At 42.9% G+C, this 14,868-nt stretch overlaps 1 protein-coding gene across 4 annotated transcripts in view; it reads right to left on the reverse strand.

The window, feature by feature from the left end:
* Nucleotides 1-14,868, reverse strand: part of LOC108718850 (ciliary neurotrophic factor receptor subunit alpha) — a 294,616-nt gene that overhangs the window by 54,061 nt on the left and 225,687 nt on the right. For all 4 annotated transcript variants that reach the window (XM_041570397.1, XM_018267357.2, XM_018267339.2 and 1 more), the window contains one exon: nucleotides 10,744-10,974. In XM_041570397.1, coding sequence (XP_041426331.1) covers nucleotides 10,744-10,974 — 231 coding nt within the window. The remainder of the gene's footprint in view (nucleotides 1-10,743; nucleotides 10,975-14,868) is intronic.

Raw genomic sequence — 14,868 nt, forward strand, 5'->3', positions numbered from 1 at the left:
TGTGGGACAGTTCTAAATAACTGACCCCAAAAAGGTAAATATTAACAGGGAAGTGGGTCAGGTTTTACTTAGGGCAACTACAAATGAATGGAAAGGGGCTGATGTTGGGAAAGGGTATTAGTATTGTGATAGTTGTCCATAAAGTAAGGTTAACTTCCCCTTTAAGATGGCAGACATATTTCCAACAAGGACAGGCCTCGTGCTTGTTTCCAGCCTGTGTACATGATGTATCAGTGAGCTGAAAGGCAGAAGGTTTGGCGGTACGTTGGGCAGTAATAAACTATGATCGTATATTGTACAGAGAGTATTACAGTAAGAAATAGATTGCACTGCAGCCCGACGTCTCCGCTACTGCGGCTCTGAATCAATTTTGCTGAGCTAAAAGGACGAAAAATCACCCATATGTCTGTAAATTGTGCCGCCCGGGTATCTCCATACGTTTTTTATGGATAAGTGGCTGTATTTGCCAGTGGAAAGGGATTCTGCCTATAAAGGATGATTCACAGCGTTGGCATTGAGATGCCCATGTCTCCTGGCAGCGGCTTCTGTTAAATCTCACTGCCCTTCACTCTGCCGCACTATGGGGCCCTGCAGTAGGATCCTGCAAACCTCCTGCTGTTGTTGGACTACAACTACCAGCATAAGTCATTTCTGCTCTTCTTGTATCAGCCCAGTGATGTTGGGGGCTCAGGGTAAAAAGCCAGTCCTGTTTATATGCACCGGTAGTGATTGCTGAAGCTGCCACAATAATTTGTTGTTTTGTGACCTACTTATCCCACCAGCACAATATCATGTGCTCTATAGGCAGCCATGTAAAAATAATGTGTTTGGCCAGGGGCTGGGAGCTGAGCCCAAGGTCAGAGGCAGCGCTGGGATTAGAGTCACATTTCTCATTCCCCGGCCCAGCAATGTTTATGCTCATCCAGGCCTGACACTCAGCCGTATGAATTGGGAACGACTCATGAATAGAAATGTGTGTGTTTAGAGTAAGAATCAGGGACTCGTCGGTATGCTGAACATTCTATCACTAACAGTTATACTCAGGGTGCGAGTCAAGAAGGGGAGGCTGGGTGCCCCAAAGTTGTATGGAGGAATACAGATATAAATCAACTCAAAACACAAAGTGGGGGCTGTAAAACAATAGTTGTAGGTAGAGTGGGGCACAGTAGGGCAAGATGAAGATTCCACAACTGAAAAAGTATGACAAGATGAAAACAGTATCACAAGATGTAGACAATAGGGCAAGGTGAAAACTTTAGGACACAATGGAGACAATAGGACAAGTTTGAGACACTATTTCAAGATGGAGACAGTAGGACAAGATGAGACAGTAGGAGAAGATGAGACAGTAGGACAAGATGTAGACCGTAGGGCAAGGTGAAAACTTTAGGACACAATTGAGACAATAGGACAAGTTTGAGATACTTTTTCAAGATGTAGACAGTAGGGCAAGATGGAGAGAGTAGGACAAGATGGAGATGGTAAGGCAAGATGGAGACAGTAGGGCAAGATGGAGACGGTAAGGCAAGTTGGAGACAGTAGGACAAGATGGAGACAGTAGGACAAGATGAGACAGTAGGACAGATGGAGACAGTAAGACAAGATGGAGACAGAAGAGCAAGATGGAGACAGTAGGACAAAATGGATACAGTAGGACAAGATGGAGACAGTAGGACAAGATGGAGACAGTAGGGCATGATGGAGACAGTAGGACAAGATGAGACAGTAGGACAAGATGTAGACCGTAGGGCAAGGTGAAAACTTTAGGACACAATGGAGACAATAGGACAAGTTTGAGATACTATATCAAGATGGAGACAGTAGGACAAGATGGAGAAAGTAGGGCAAGATGGAAACAGTAGGGCAAGATGGAGACAGTAGCGCAAGATGGAGACAGTAGAAAAATATGGAGACAGTAGGGCAAGATGGAGACAGTATGGCAAGGTGGAGACAGTAGGACAAGATGGAGACAGTAGGGCAAGGTGGAGATAGTAGGGCAAGATGGAGACATTAGGATAAGATGGAGACACTATTTCAAGATGGAGACAGTAGGGCAAGATGGAGACAGTAGGGCAAGATGGAGACAGTAGGGCAAGATGGAGACAGTAGGACAAGATGAGACAGTAGGGCAATATGGAGACAGTAGGACAAGATGTAGACCGTAGGGCAAGGTGAAAACTTTAGGACACAATGGAGACAATAGGACAAGTTTGAGATACTATTTCAAGATTGAGACAGCAGGGCAAGATGGAGACGGTAAGGCAAGATGGAGACAGTAGGGCAAGATGGAGACAGTAGGACAAGATGGAGACAGTAGGACAAGATGTTCTGACAGCCAAAGGCCATGAAGGTTGTGTCTAGCTGACATGAGGAACAAGCACACAGTGATATTATGGGGATTGCTGGTCACTCAGTGGATAAACAGCCACAAGCTGAGACGTGTCATCCTCACAGTAATGCCGATATAAACTCACTGGACATAAAAACAAACATTCCCACAGGATGAATATAATCCCTAAAGCCACGGAATAAATCACTTTGTGCTGTGCCCGCTGGATTTATTTACCGTTGCCGGATGTTTGGCTTGTGATCGCGGCATATTTCTCTTGGACAAATCATAACACACTTTCGCCTGCATGGGCCCCATAACAAACCGAGATCAGAACAAGCCGCTGTATAAAGAGAGAGGCGACTTTCCCATGAGTGACGGGAAGGCGGGATTTGGGGATGTCGGGAATGTTATAGAGACTTCTCTAGAGAGGATTAAGTGTGGGAGTTTAGGAAATTAATTAGGACAATAATTCATGGAGCATCCGTAAAGGAACGTTCCATTGGAGCTTATCATATGCCAAAGGAATTCTGCACTTTCCCACCTAATATCATCATCATCATCATCGTCGTTATTATTAATCACTAATAGCAGCGACTTTCAGAACCTTAAATAAATGACGGGCCAAACCTCCGATATTAGCTTGGTTGTTCACCTTTACGCTCACTTTTAGTATGTTTTTAGTTATGTTTTAGTATGTAAAACTTTTCAAGTTTTCAAATGGGGGTCACTGACCCCAGCTAAAAAACAAATGCTCACTACGCATTTATTTTTATTGCTACTTTTTATTACTCATATTTCTATTCAGGCCTCTCCTATTCATATTCCAGTCTCTTATTCAAATCAGTGCATGGTTGCTAGGGGAATTTGGATCCTAGCAACTAGATTGCTGAAATTACAAACTGGGGAGCTGCTGAATAAAAAGCTAAATAACTCAAAAACCACAAATAATAAAAAATAAAAACCAATTGCAAATTGTCTCAAAATATCCCTCTCTACATCATACTAACCGTTAACTCAAAGGTGAACAACCCCATTAAGGGACACTTTACTTTGGTAGTGGCTGATTTAGGATTGATGAACCAATAAGAATGTAAAATTGTAGCTTATTGGTCACTTTAATGAGGAGCTTGGTGGAAATATAAGGAGCTGTGTATCTGTGTCTTGGAAGAGAGGGATCGACTCTAAAGTGATATTATAAACAATATATTTTACATGTCGTAGAATCACATTTATCAGGCAGGAGCCACCACCATGTGAGTAACTATGATACAGTGTAAGGTATCCAAGCCTCACTCATTCACTCACAATTAACATCAATATATTCTCTGCATTTCTCCTCACCCCTCATCCTTGGGAAGATCAGTCTGTGCATCATTCTCCCCAACTACCACATCAATCTCAACATTATTCTCCCCACTTAGTACAACAATACCTTCACCCAACCAATGTCCTGTGCAAAATACCAAAACCAACCTCTAGTACACAATGCCCAACCCCACCTCTAGTACACAATGCTAAAACCAACCTCTAGTACACAATGCCCAAACTAACCTCTAGTACACAATGCTCAAACCAACCTCTAGTACACAATGCCCAAACCAACCTCTAGTACACAATGCTCAAACCAACCTCTAGTACACAATGCCCAAACCAACCTCTAGTACACAATGCCCAAACTAACCTCTAGTACACAATGCCCAAACTAACCTCTAGTACACAATGCCCAAACTAACCTCTAGTACACAATGCCCAAACCAACCTCTAGTACACAATGCACAAACCAACCTGTAGTACACAATGCCCAAACCAACCTCTAGTACCAAAACAAGCACAGAAAAAGAAGCACCTACTTTGAGGCCACTGGGAGCAACATACAAGGGGTCGGAGAGGAACATGTTGTACCAGAGCCACTGTTTGGGGATCACTGCAATAAGGAGACAGTTGGTGACAACATATATAATTGCTGCCGAAAGCAACATTGGCAACATCTGTTGGCGGATACAAGGAATTTTATTGTTATTTATTGCTGAGGATGACAAAGGACACAATTTCATTAACTGCATCTGGTATTCTGTGTATAGTGAGAAGAAAAGCAGAGAAAAGGACAAATGAGCCTCAGACATTCACCCCTGACTGTCAGGCAACAATAGGATGTCTCTCTAGATCTGGTATTCAGGGAGGTTTCATGTTCCCATTGCTGATTGTTCCTTGTAGCATTGATTAGCTGATTAGCTGATTAGCTGATTAGTTGATTAGTTGAAGAGAGAGGCAGTGCTTTAGGGTAGGTAAGTCAGGTAATGAGATAAGTAGGAGATGGCTATATGATATTATAATATGATGTATATAAGTGACCCAGAGGAGGGTGCCAGTCTCCCCTATGTCTGTCTCCAGACTGAAGCTGAGCAGAGCCGGGGCCTGTGTTTTCCTCAATGACATCACACAGCATTTGGCAGTAAATGAGTTAACGAGAGGAAGCTGCTCAGTCCTTCTGTCCAATTAGGAAATTCAATTACAGCATCGGAGGCCGAGGCAGAGCGAGAGGCTAAAAAGCATTTGTGGGGGAGACGTATGCAAATTCCACTCTCCACTGCAGACAATTGGATTGGGCTCTGCGCACTCTCAGGCACTTACCGGACTATTAGGATTTGGATTCATTACAAGCGACCGCTCTCAAAAAACCGCACGGCAAATGTTCCATTTACTGCTGGACAAGTTAGAAGGCATTTTCCCTGGCATAGGAAGCGCTTAATAGGTTAAATGGGCAATTCAGCTGCCCGCCTGCTCTTCATTAATGGAACGTATAGGATTGGGCCAATGGGGCCTCACTTCCTACTTCTGTCGTTTAACCAGGGCTCACTTTTCCGGCTTATTATGTGGAAAAAATGAAAATGGTTTGCACAGTAAATGTGTTTGGGGTTGGGTGTCTTTGGGAGACATGGGAAAGCCCTGGGATGGCATGTAGCCGGCCCTTTAAAGCTGACACAAAGCTAACATCATATGAAACGAGGATTTGTACGATTTTCAGATTGTGTTTGGATATTTTTTGTGGTTGGTCATTTAGTCAATCAGACAAGTTAGATTTATATCGGCTAAGAATATTATCTCTGCATGTACCTGACCTTATGAATGGGCAACTGTCACCACTATCTGTCAGACACAACAATAGTGCTGCTCCATCAGAATTCTGCACTGAAATCCATTTCTCAAAAGAGCAAACAGATTGTTTGTTTTATATTCAATGTTGAAATCTGACATGGGGCTAGACATATTGTCAATTTCCCAGCTGCCCCAAGTCATGTGACTTGTGCTCTGATAAACTTCAATCAGTTTTACTGCTGTACTGCAAGTTGGACTGATATCACCCCCTCCCTTTCCCCCCCCAGCAGCCAAACAAAAGAACAATGGGAAGGTCACCAGATAACAGCTCCCTAACACAAGATAACAGCTGCCTGGTAGATCTAAGAACAACACTCAATAGTAAAAACCCATGTCACACTGAGACACATTCAGTTACATTGAGAAGGAAAAACAGCAGCCTGCCAGAAAGCATTTCTCTCCTAAAGTGCAGGCACAAGTCACATGACATGGGGCAGCTGGGGAATTGACAATATGTCTAGCCCCATGTCAGATTTCAAAATTGAATATAAAAAAAATCTGTTTGCTCTTTTGAGAAATGGATTTCAGTGCAGAATTCTGCTGGAGTAGCACTATTAACTGATGCGTTTTGAAAAAAATATGTTTTCTGATGACAGGATCCCTTTACGGTCGAATATCGAGGGTTAATGAACCCTCGATATTCGACTGCCGAATTGAAATCCTTCGACTTCGAATATCGAAATTGAAGGATTTACCGTAATTCGTTCGATCGAATGGAAAATCGTTTGATCGAACGATTAAATCCTTCGAATTGTCTGATTCAAAGGATTTTAATTCATCGATCAAACGATTTTTCTTCGACCAAAAAAAGATAGCAAAGCCTATGGGGACTTCGGTAGGTTTTAGGTGGCGAACTAGGGGGTTGAAGGTTTTTTTTTAAAGAGACAGTACTTTGACTATCAAATGGTCGAATACTCGAACGATTTTTAGTTCAAATCCATAGTCGAAGGTCGAAGTAGCCAAAAAAACCATTCGAAATTCTAAGTTTTTTTCTTCTATTCCTTCACTCGAGCTAAGTAAATGGGCCCCCCAATCTTTGTATCAGTGTATTTCTGCCTGTGGTTTATTATATAAGTGCAACTCCCAGAACCCTCTCACATTATCCCACTATCAGACCCTTCCCCTGCATTCACCTTCCTATACACATTATTCCTCACTTACAACAATGAGCCCTGACAGCCAACACGGTCTCTCGTTACTATACACATTGGCCTTCATTTTTTCAATTTTTATTTTTTACAGTTTTTGAATGATTCGCCTTCTTCCTCTTCTTCCTCTTCTGACTCTTACCAGCTCTCAAATAAGGGTCACTGACCCCCATCTAAAAACAAATGCTCTGGAAGGCTACCATTTTGTTATCGCTACTTTCCATATCCCAGTCTCTTATTCAAATCAGTGCATGGTTGCTAGGGTCATTTGGATCCTAGCAACCTGATGGCTGAAATTACAAACGGGAGAGCTGCTGAATAAAAAGCTAAATAAGTCAAAAACCACAAATAATAAAAAATGAAAACCAATTGCAAATTGTCTCAGAATATTCCTCTCTACATCATACTAACAGTTAATTTAAAGGTGAACAACCCCCTTAATTCCCAGTTCCTAATAGTAACATTCAGTCCTCTAAGCACCTTCAGCCTGTCCCCTCTGCTCACCCTGTTGTTTGTAGGCAAATCCCTAATAATACTCCCCATGTCTTCTGATACTCCCATAATAGAATGAAATATTCTCCCCAACAACCCAATGCTGCCCAAGCTCTTGTGAGTGGGGTCCTCTATCCTTGTAACATCCCCTGATTTTAAGTTTCCCCTCATTTTACATTGTGCTCCCACCTATATATATTATACATTATACATTTTACATTTTCCTGGATTTTACACCATTTTTTTCTGGTCCCCTGAAAAGCATAAAATGGGGTTTCTAGTGTATTTTATCTGTACCGTTTATTGTTGCCACTGGTATGTGCCGCTACTACTGTAGCAATGAGTCGATTTACACTTGAAGAAACACATCTGGCTCTTTCGCTCACTACATTGTTGCTGCTGCGGAGCTACAAGAGCGAGAGAGAGAAGTCCATCAATTTCACCCTCTGTCAGATCTCTTTTCTGTTGATCCAAAGAAAGGCAAACAAAGCCCATCTGAAGCCATTTTCAGCTTCACTTCAAAGAGGGAAAAAAAAAACGAAAACCTTTCTTGCCTCGTCCTCCCGGGGACCAACATCCGACACTTGTTGAAAGTAATTATTATAGAGTGAAACCCGAGACCCTTCCCTGCATCTCCTGGATCTTCAGCAAAGCGCTCGGCCCGGGAGGAACAACCTTGTCACAAGTTCTTACGGATACGGGAAGCGGAGGCCTCGGCACAGAAAGTGCTGTCTCTTTAAATTTGGGCCGCAGGGAGAGGAACGGACGCAATTTCTCCACTCGCAGAATCTACTGAGTGTTTGTTTTGAATCCTGAAGAAAAAGTAACACTCAAAAAAGCACTTGAATATAATGAAAAAGGGGAAGTTCATTTTGAATTAAAGTAGTAAAGAAAAACTGCAGTCGCTTCGAAATTTTCCTTTTATTTCTACTATAATTTATTTCCTCCGGCCCCAACATATATCTGATCTCTTTGCTCACACCACGGCTAGTGACTCTCTAATCTGCAGATCACGTGTTCTTCCCCCCAAGGGCTCTTACACATGGCGTTTTTTCCTGCGTTTCGATTTTTTCCGTTCAGCCGCAGGGGAGCGCTGGAGTAGACGCACTCAATTATTTTGAAGGGGGCTGTACTCACACAGACACATGTAAGCACCAAATGCAGGTGGGACGCAACATGTTGCATTTTACATGCATCTGTGTGAGTACAGCCCCCTTCAAAATAATTGAGTGCATCTACTCCTGTGTAAGAGCCCTTGGGGGGAAGAACATGGAAGAAAGCGCAACGCAGAGCAGCACAGAAAAACCGCCCGTGTGTAAGAGCCATTACTCCCAATTCCCCTGTACACAATGCAAATGAAAGCACAGGAACACCATCAGCTGTGATCACTTTAATTATAACAGGGCCTTTTGCAGCACTGCCATATTCCACAGATTTTAGCGGAGATCTGACACTTCTTTAGAAGGCGCCACCTAGTGGCATCATATAGAATGTATTACTAATGTGTATATGTAATGGGTCAGTCTACAACATATAAACCAACACAAATTAAGGACTTAACCCTTGGTGGCAATAAAGCAAAAACAGAGACATGGGGGCAAATTCACTAAGGCGCGAAGCGCCGAACGCTAGCGTTAATTCGCTAGCGTTTGGCATTTTCGCTACTGCGCAAATTCACTAACGAACGCTGGCGTAGTTTCGCTAGTGTTATTTCGCAACCTTACGCCAGGTGAATCTTCGCTAGCGACGTAACTACGCAAATTCACTAACTTGCGCAGTGTGTACTGAACGCTACCTTTTACGCTAGACTTCCTTCGCCACCTCAGACCAGGCGAAGCGCAATAGAGTAGATAGGGATTGTTTCAAAAAAAGTCAAAATTTTTTCTAAGTCCCAAAAAACGCTGGCGTGTTTTCTACATTATGGGTGATAGGCTGAAAAAGATCGAAAATTTTTTGGGGCTCCCCTTCCTCCCCCCTACATTTCCTGACTCATGGCAACTTACCTAGACAGTGGGCACATGTGTAGGGCAAAATAAAAATTTTATTTGCAGATTTGAAGGTTTTCTAGGCATTTGTAGTGCAGATACGTGTTCCTCCATTGAAATTTGAATTTCGCGCCGTATGCAAATTAGCCTTCGCTAGCGCAACTTCGCTTTATATAGCAAAACAACGCTAGCGCAACTCCGCAACCTTACGCTACCCCTGTGTGCAACTTCGGACTTTAGTGAATTTGCGAAGCGCTGGCGAAACTACGCCTGGCGAAGTGCGGCGAAGTTGCGCCTGGCGCAACTTCGCATCTTAGTGAATTTGCCCCATGGGGAGGCCCATTTATCAAAGTCCGAATTTTTCTCAATATTTTCTGAAAAAACTCAGCCCAAATCCATACAGGTTTTTTCTCCGTATCTTTCAATACACTTTCCCAAAAATTTTGTTTGTGTGAAAAAACCTGAAACATTTGTGAAAAAAACGAATTATATGAATATTTTGGATTTTCCACCCAAAAACATTTTTAGATTCGTACTATTTCCATCCTTGGGGTTAGAGTCCTGCGGTGGGCCAGTAACCACGAAAACCTGCGCTTCTACCTGCGGGGTGCAGGTAGAAGTTTCGGGAGTGGGCATAAAAGCGGGTCGTTGGTTCTCTGGGTTTGCGGGTCGGGTTGCGGGTCTCCTCTATAGCGAGTTTTACTCCTTTTTTTCGGATCATGCCTACTTCTGATGATGTCACTTCCGGTTTACAATGAAAGCACTTCCTGTTTTACTACTTTTTTCCTGATCACGCCTACTTCTAATGATGTCACTTCCGGTTTACAATGACTGCACTTCCTGTTTCTTGATGGTCAGCGGGTCGCGGATCGGTTGTGGATAAGGTACTTGCAAGTCGTGTAGCGGGTCAAAGCGGATAAGTATGCAGATTGCAGGTCCGGGTTATGGGTCGGGTTTGGGTTTAACAAACTGGTTCCGTTCAGGACTCTACTTGGGGTATAATAAATCCCCAAAAATTTGTGGTTTTTTTCCACTAAAAATTTGGATTTGATAAAAAACAAGTATTTTTTGGGGTTTTGCCATTTGGAGTTTAGTAAATAACCACCATAAAGTTGAAAATCATTATTTATCCCCACCCACAAAAATGTAGACAATGCCTTTATCGGAGGGGCCCTCAGTTTGAGTCATATAATGAATATCGTACATGAAGCATAAAAAACAGCAGCAGTTGGTGATATAAAGATATAAGATGCTTGGGGAATGGAGATTGATTCCCATATACCTGTACATACCTGTGGGCAGGGGTGCACTTGGCTTGAGTGTAGACGTTGCCCCAACACAACGGGACACAATTGGGCACATTCCATGGCCTGTGAGTTAATTAAGCAGCACCAGGCACAATAAATATCACACCTTCAGGCTAATTTCACTGCAGCCCATAAAAAGTTAATATAATATTTATGTCCCCATGAAAGTGCTGAGCAGGAAATAAATTGTGTTTGTTAGCGGCACAGAATGGAATTAGGCAAACTCCTGAGCCCCACCAGGGCCCCCCAGCTCTGCTATTAGTTACACTTATAGGAAGCAGAATACTAAGTGACGTATGTAATGGTGCATTGTGGGTACTTACTGCCCACCCGGAGATTGGTCTGATGCCACAGCTTCCAGGAGGAGCCCTCAAAGCACGAGTAGTAGCCGCTGTGAGACAAGTTGACATTATGCAGAAGCAAAGAGGAGCCGTTCAGATGTGGGTTCTCAATATCTGTCCCATTTACAGTCCACGTAACTGCAGCGTCCTGATCCACCGTCCCACAGCGTAGAATGGCGTCAGAGCCCGTCTGCTCGTACTGGATATGGGGTTCTGGGGAAACAATGATGGGGTAGTTATCAATGGGCACAAGCAGGAATTGCACATCAAACTATTTAGCTGCTAAAAACAGATCAGTTATTACAATTATTACTTGGTGGTACCATCCTACAGTTGTGCAAGGAGATAGAACCATCCTACAGTTCTACAAGGAGATAGAACCATCCTACAGTCAGTTCCATCAAGTGGAGACACTATCTGTAGTTTCATAATGGGGAGGTACCATAATACAGTTCCATAAAGGGGAGGTACCATAATACCGTTCCATAATGGGGAGGTACCATAATACAGTTCCATAATGGGGAGGTACCATAATATAGTTCAATAAAGGGAGGTACCATAATACCGTTCCATAATGGGGAGGTACCATAATACAGTTCCATAATGGGGAGGTACCATAATATAGTTCAATAAAGGGAGGTACCATAATACAGTTCCATAATGGGGAGGTACCATAATTCAGTTCCATAAAGGGGAGGTGCCATAATACAGTTCCATAATGGGGAGGTACCATAATACAGTTCCATAATGGGGAGGTACCATAATATAGTTCAATAAAGGGAGGTACCATAATACAGTTCCATAATGGGGAGGTACCATAATTCAGTTCCATAAAGGGGAGGTACCATAATACAGTTCATAAAGGGGAGGTGCCATAATACAGTTCCATAAAGGGGAGGTGCCATAATACAGTTCCATAATGGGGAGGTACCATAATACAGTTCCATTATGGGGCAGAACCATAATATAGTTCAATAAAGGGAGGTACCATAATACAGTTCCATAAAGGGGAGGTACCATAATACAGTTCCATAATGGGGTAGAACCATAATAGAATTCCATAAAGGGGTGATACCATCATACAATGTCTCAATTTCACAGCCCAAAAAGCGAAATAAACGCTTTGCTCTAGATCGCTCTGCTTCTTCTAACCTTGCTTCTATCCCTTTGTCATACCTTCCAACATTTGAAAATGGGAGGAGGTTTTGATCACACCCATTTTGTGGCCACACCCTCTGAACACATTTCTGGGGATTTTAGGGTCAGGTTTGATGTGTTTTCACAGTTACAATGAAGGTGAATTGCCCTTTAAGCTGTGAGTCTCAGTTCATCCAAGAGACCTGCTTATCTTAAGTAGTTATAATTGTAACTTTGCTCATAATAAATAGTTACAAATGTATCTAAGCGCAGGTGCCAAGTATTCTGGGCTTTCTGTCAAAAAGCCTCTTGTTTAATTACATTTTAGAGATTTTGTATCTTTTTCTGGTGTCAGTGCAGGAGATCAAACATAAACTCGGGACCGTTCAACAATCTGGGACTGCGAGTGGAGCTGTTAAAATTGGGGTTGTCCCATGAAAAACATTTGGGAGGTATGAAATGTTTTCCATTTATCTCTGTTACGGCCTTTACACTGGCTTATACTTAATTCTGTTGCCCCCAGGGCTATAAACACAAACTAGGGAAACATTCCAGTGTTCCCAACACTTTGATGAAAAAACTGCATTTCTGTGAATTTTACTTCAGGTCTGTGCTGCTGGAGGGCCCCACGTAGAGCAACTCTAGAGAAACACTGTCACCCCTATAGGACTAGAGGGAAAGCTCTCAGATCTGAACAACAACACAGATCTTGTTAGTGATAAATCTCCCTTAGTGGGGGGTCAGTGCTGAGCTCTGGAGGTCTCTCCCCTGACCAGTCTCACTCCCTAAACCACATAAACCTCAGCCCTCGGGGTCTTCCTCCTGTGCAACTGGGTAATGCCGGCAACTCCTTGTGTTTATCTTCAATTATTACACAACTTCTATTGTGGTTTCACAGTCACAGCTTTGTGGCACAATGTTTCTTTGGCTTCTGACCCCTCAACACAATGACTTGTCTTTTCACCTCATTGAGTCACTACTGTAAAATATGAAAAGCGAATTTGGGGTGACTGTTTATTTGTACCCTGGGTACCCCTGGAACTATAGCAGGGTGACTGTTACCCCAATGTTTCTATATATCTGTAACCTTGTTATGAGCTAAGGGGGCCCAGTCTGAAGGCCAGTTAGGGGGAGATTTGGGGTGAGTGCTTATTTGTACCCTGGGTACCCCTGGAACTATAGCAGGGTGACACCCCAATGTTTCTATATATCTGTAACCTTGTTATGAGCTAAGGGGCCCAGTCTGAAGGTCAGTTAGGGGGAGATTTGGAGTGAGTGCTTATTTATACCCTGGGTACCCCTGGAACTATAGCAGGGTGACACCCCAATGTTTCTATATATCTGTAACCTTGTTATGAGCTAAGGGGGCCCAGTCTGAAGGTCAGTTAGAGGGAGATTTGGGGTGAGTGATTATTTGTGCCCTGGGTACCCCTGGAACTATAGCAGGGTGACTGTTACCCCAATGTTTCTATATATCTGTAACCTTGTTATGAGCTAAGGGGGCCCAGTCTGAAGGTCAGTTAGGGGGAGATTTGGGGTGAGTGCTTATTTGTACCCTGGGTACCCCTGGAACTATAGCAGGGTGACACCCCAATGTTTCTATATATCTGTAACCTTGTTATGAGCTAAGGGGGCCCAGTCTGAAGGTCAGTTAGGGGGAGATTTGGGGTGAGTGTTTATTTGTGCCCTGGGTACCCCTGGAACTATAGCAGGGTGACTGTTACCCCAATGTTTCTATATATCTGTAACCTTGTTATGAGCTAAGGGGGCCCAGTCTGAAGGTCAGTTAGGGGGAGATTTGGGGTGAGTTCTTTTTTGTGCCCTGGGTACCCCTGGAACTATAGCAGAGTCAACAGAAAAACACACATGAATAGGAGCCGAGATGCTGCTAAAACCAGTTTAAACATAAAACACAAGTAAGGAAATGATAGTGGTCCTGTTTAACTCTACAAACAGTTTGATGGGGCTATATAAAAAAGTTCTGCGTGATTTAAGGCAGGTAAGTTACATCCATCCTTAATTGGGGGTAATGAATTATGGAAACAGGTGAATACATATTTAATGAAAGTGATCCATATCCTAATTAGCACTAATAAGAAATAGCCAGCTGTAGAACACTCCCTTTATTAATACTAATGGTCCTGATTAATCATTTACTATCATTTCAGACGCATCACACACCAAAGACCTTGGCATCTCCTGGAACTTAATGAGTCCAGTCAGCAGATACAAAGTAACATATTCAATATAAATACGTAATGGGCTGGTCGTATGATTTCTGTATAGGCTGGAGAATTGGTGATTCCATTCATTAGAATGCACACACATACATATATATATATATATATATATATATATATATATATATACAGTACTCATATACAGTACATGTCACATGGGGTATAAGGAATGGGCTCTTTAAGCTCAGGGCTCAGTAATTAGTTTGGGGGTCACCAGTCAGTTCCACTCCACCCCCCATCTATCTCCTGCACCAGCCAATCAGCAGATGTGAGCTCACTTTATATTACAGTGTCAGCTGAGAATCATAATTCTCACTACCTGTCCAGTAATCCATAGGTTAAAGGGCAAGTTCACTCTACAATTTATGTTTTCTTTGAGGAATGGGGGTCGTAACATATTTCCCTGTCAGGTCTGCTGATTCCATCTGTAACATATTACAGTCCTCCTATAAAAGCATGACTTGGACATGGAGGTCAGTTGTGACAGACAGACAGAGGACATAATCACATACATAATCTTTATTCCCCCACCCCTAAGATTTGGGTCAGGCACTGCAGCCTAGAAAAGTTGGTAGAATCATTAGTGTATTTAGCCTCCATCTAGAAATCAGCTCAGAGATAACACTGTAACAGCCATTGTGGGTTGAAAGTTGTAATAATAACTGATTTAAGCTCTGTGGGTCAGGAGCTCACAATCAATCCTGGATGGTGTACAAGGCTCCAAGGGCCC

This window comes from Xenopus laevis, chromosome 1L, assembly GCF_017654675.1.
Source record: "Xenopus laevis strain J_2021 chromosome 1L, Xenopus_laevis_v10.1, whole genome shotgun sequence".
Taxonomy (NCBI): Eukaryota; Metazoa; Chordata; class Amphibia; order Anura; family Pipidae; genus Xenopus; species Xenopus laevis.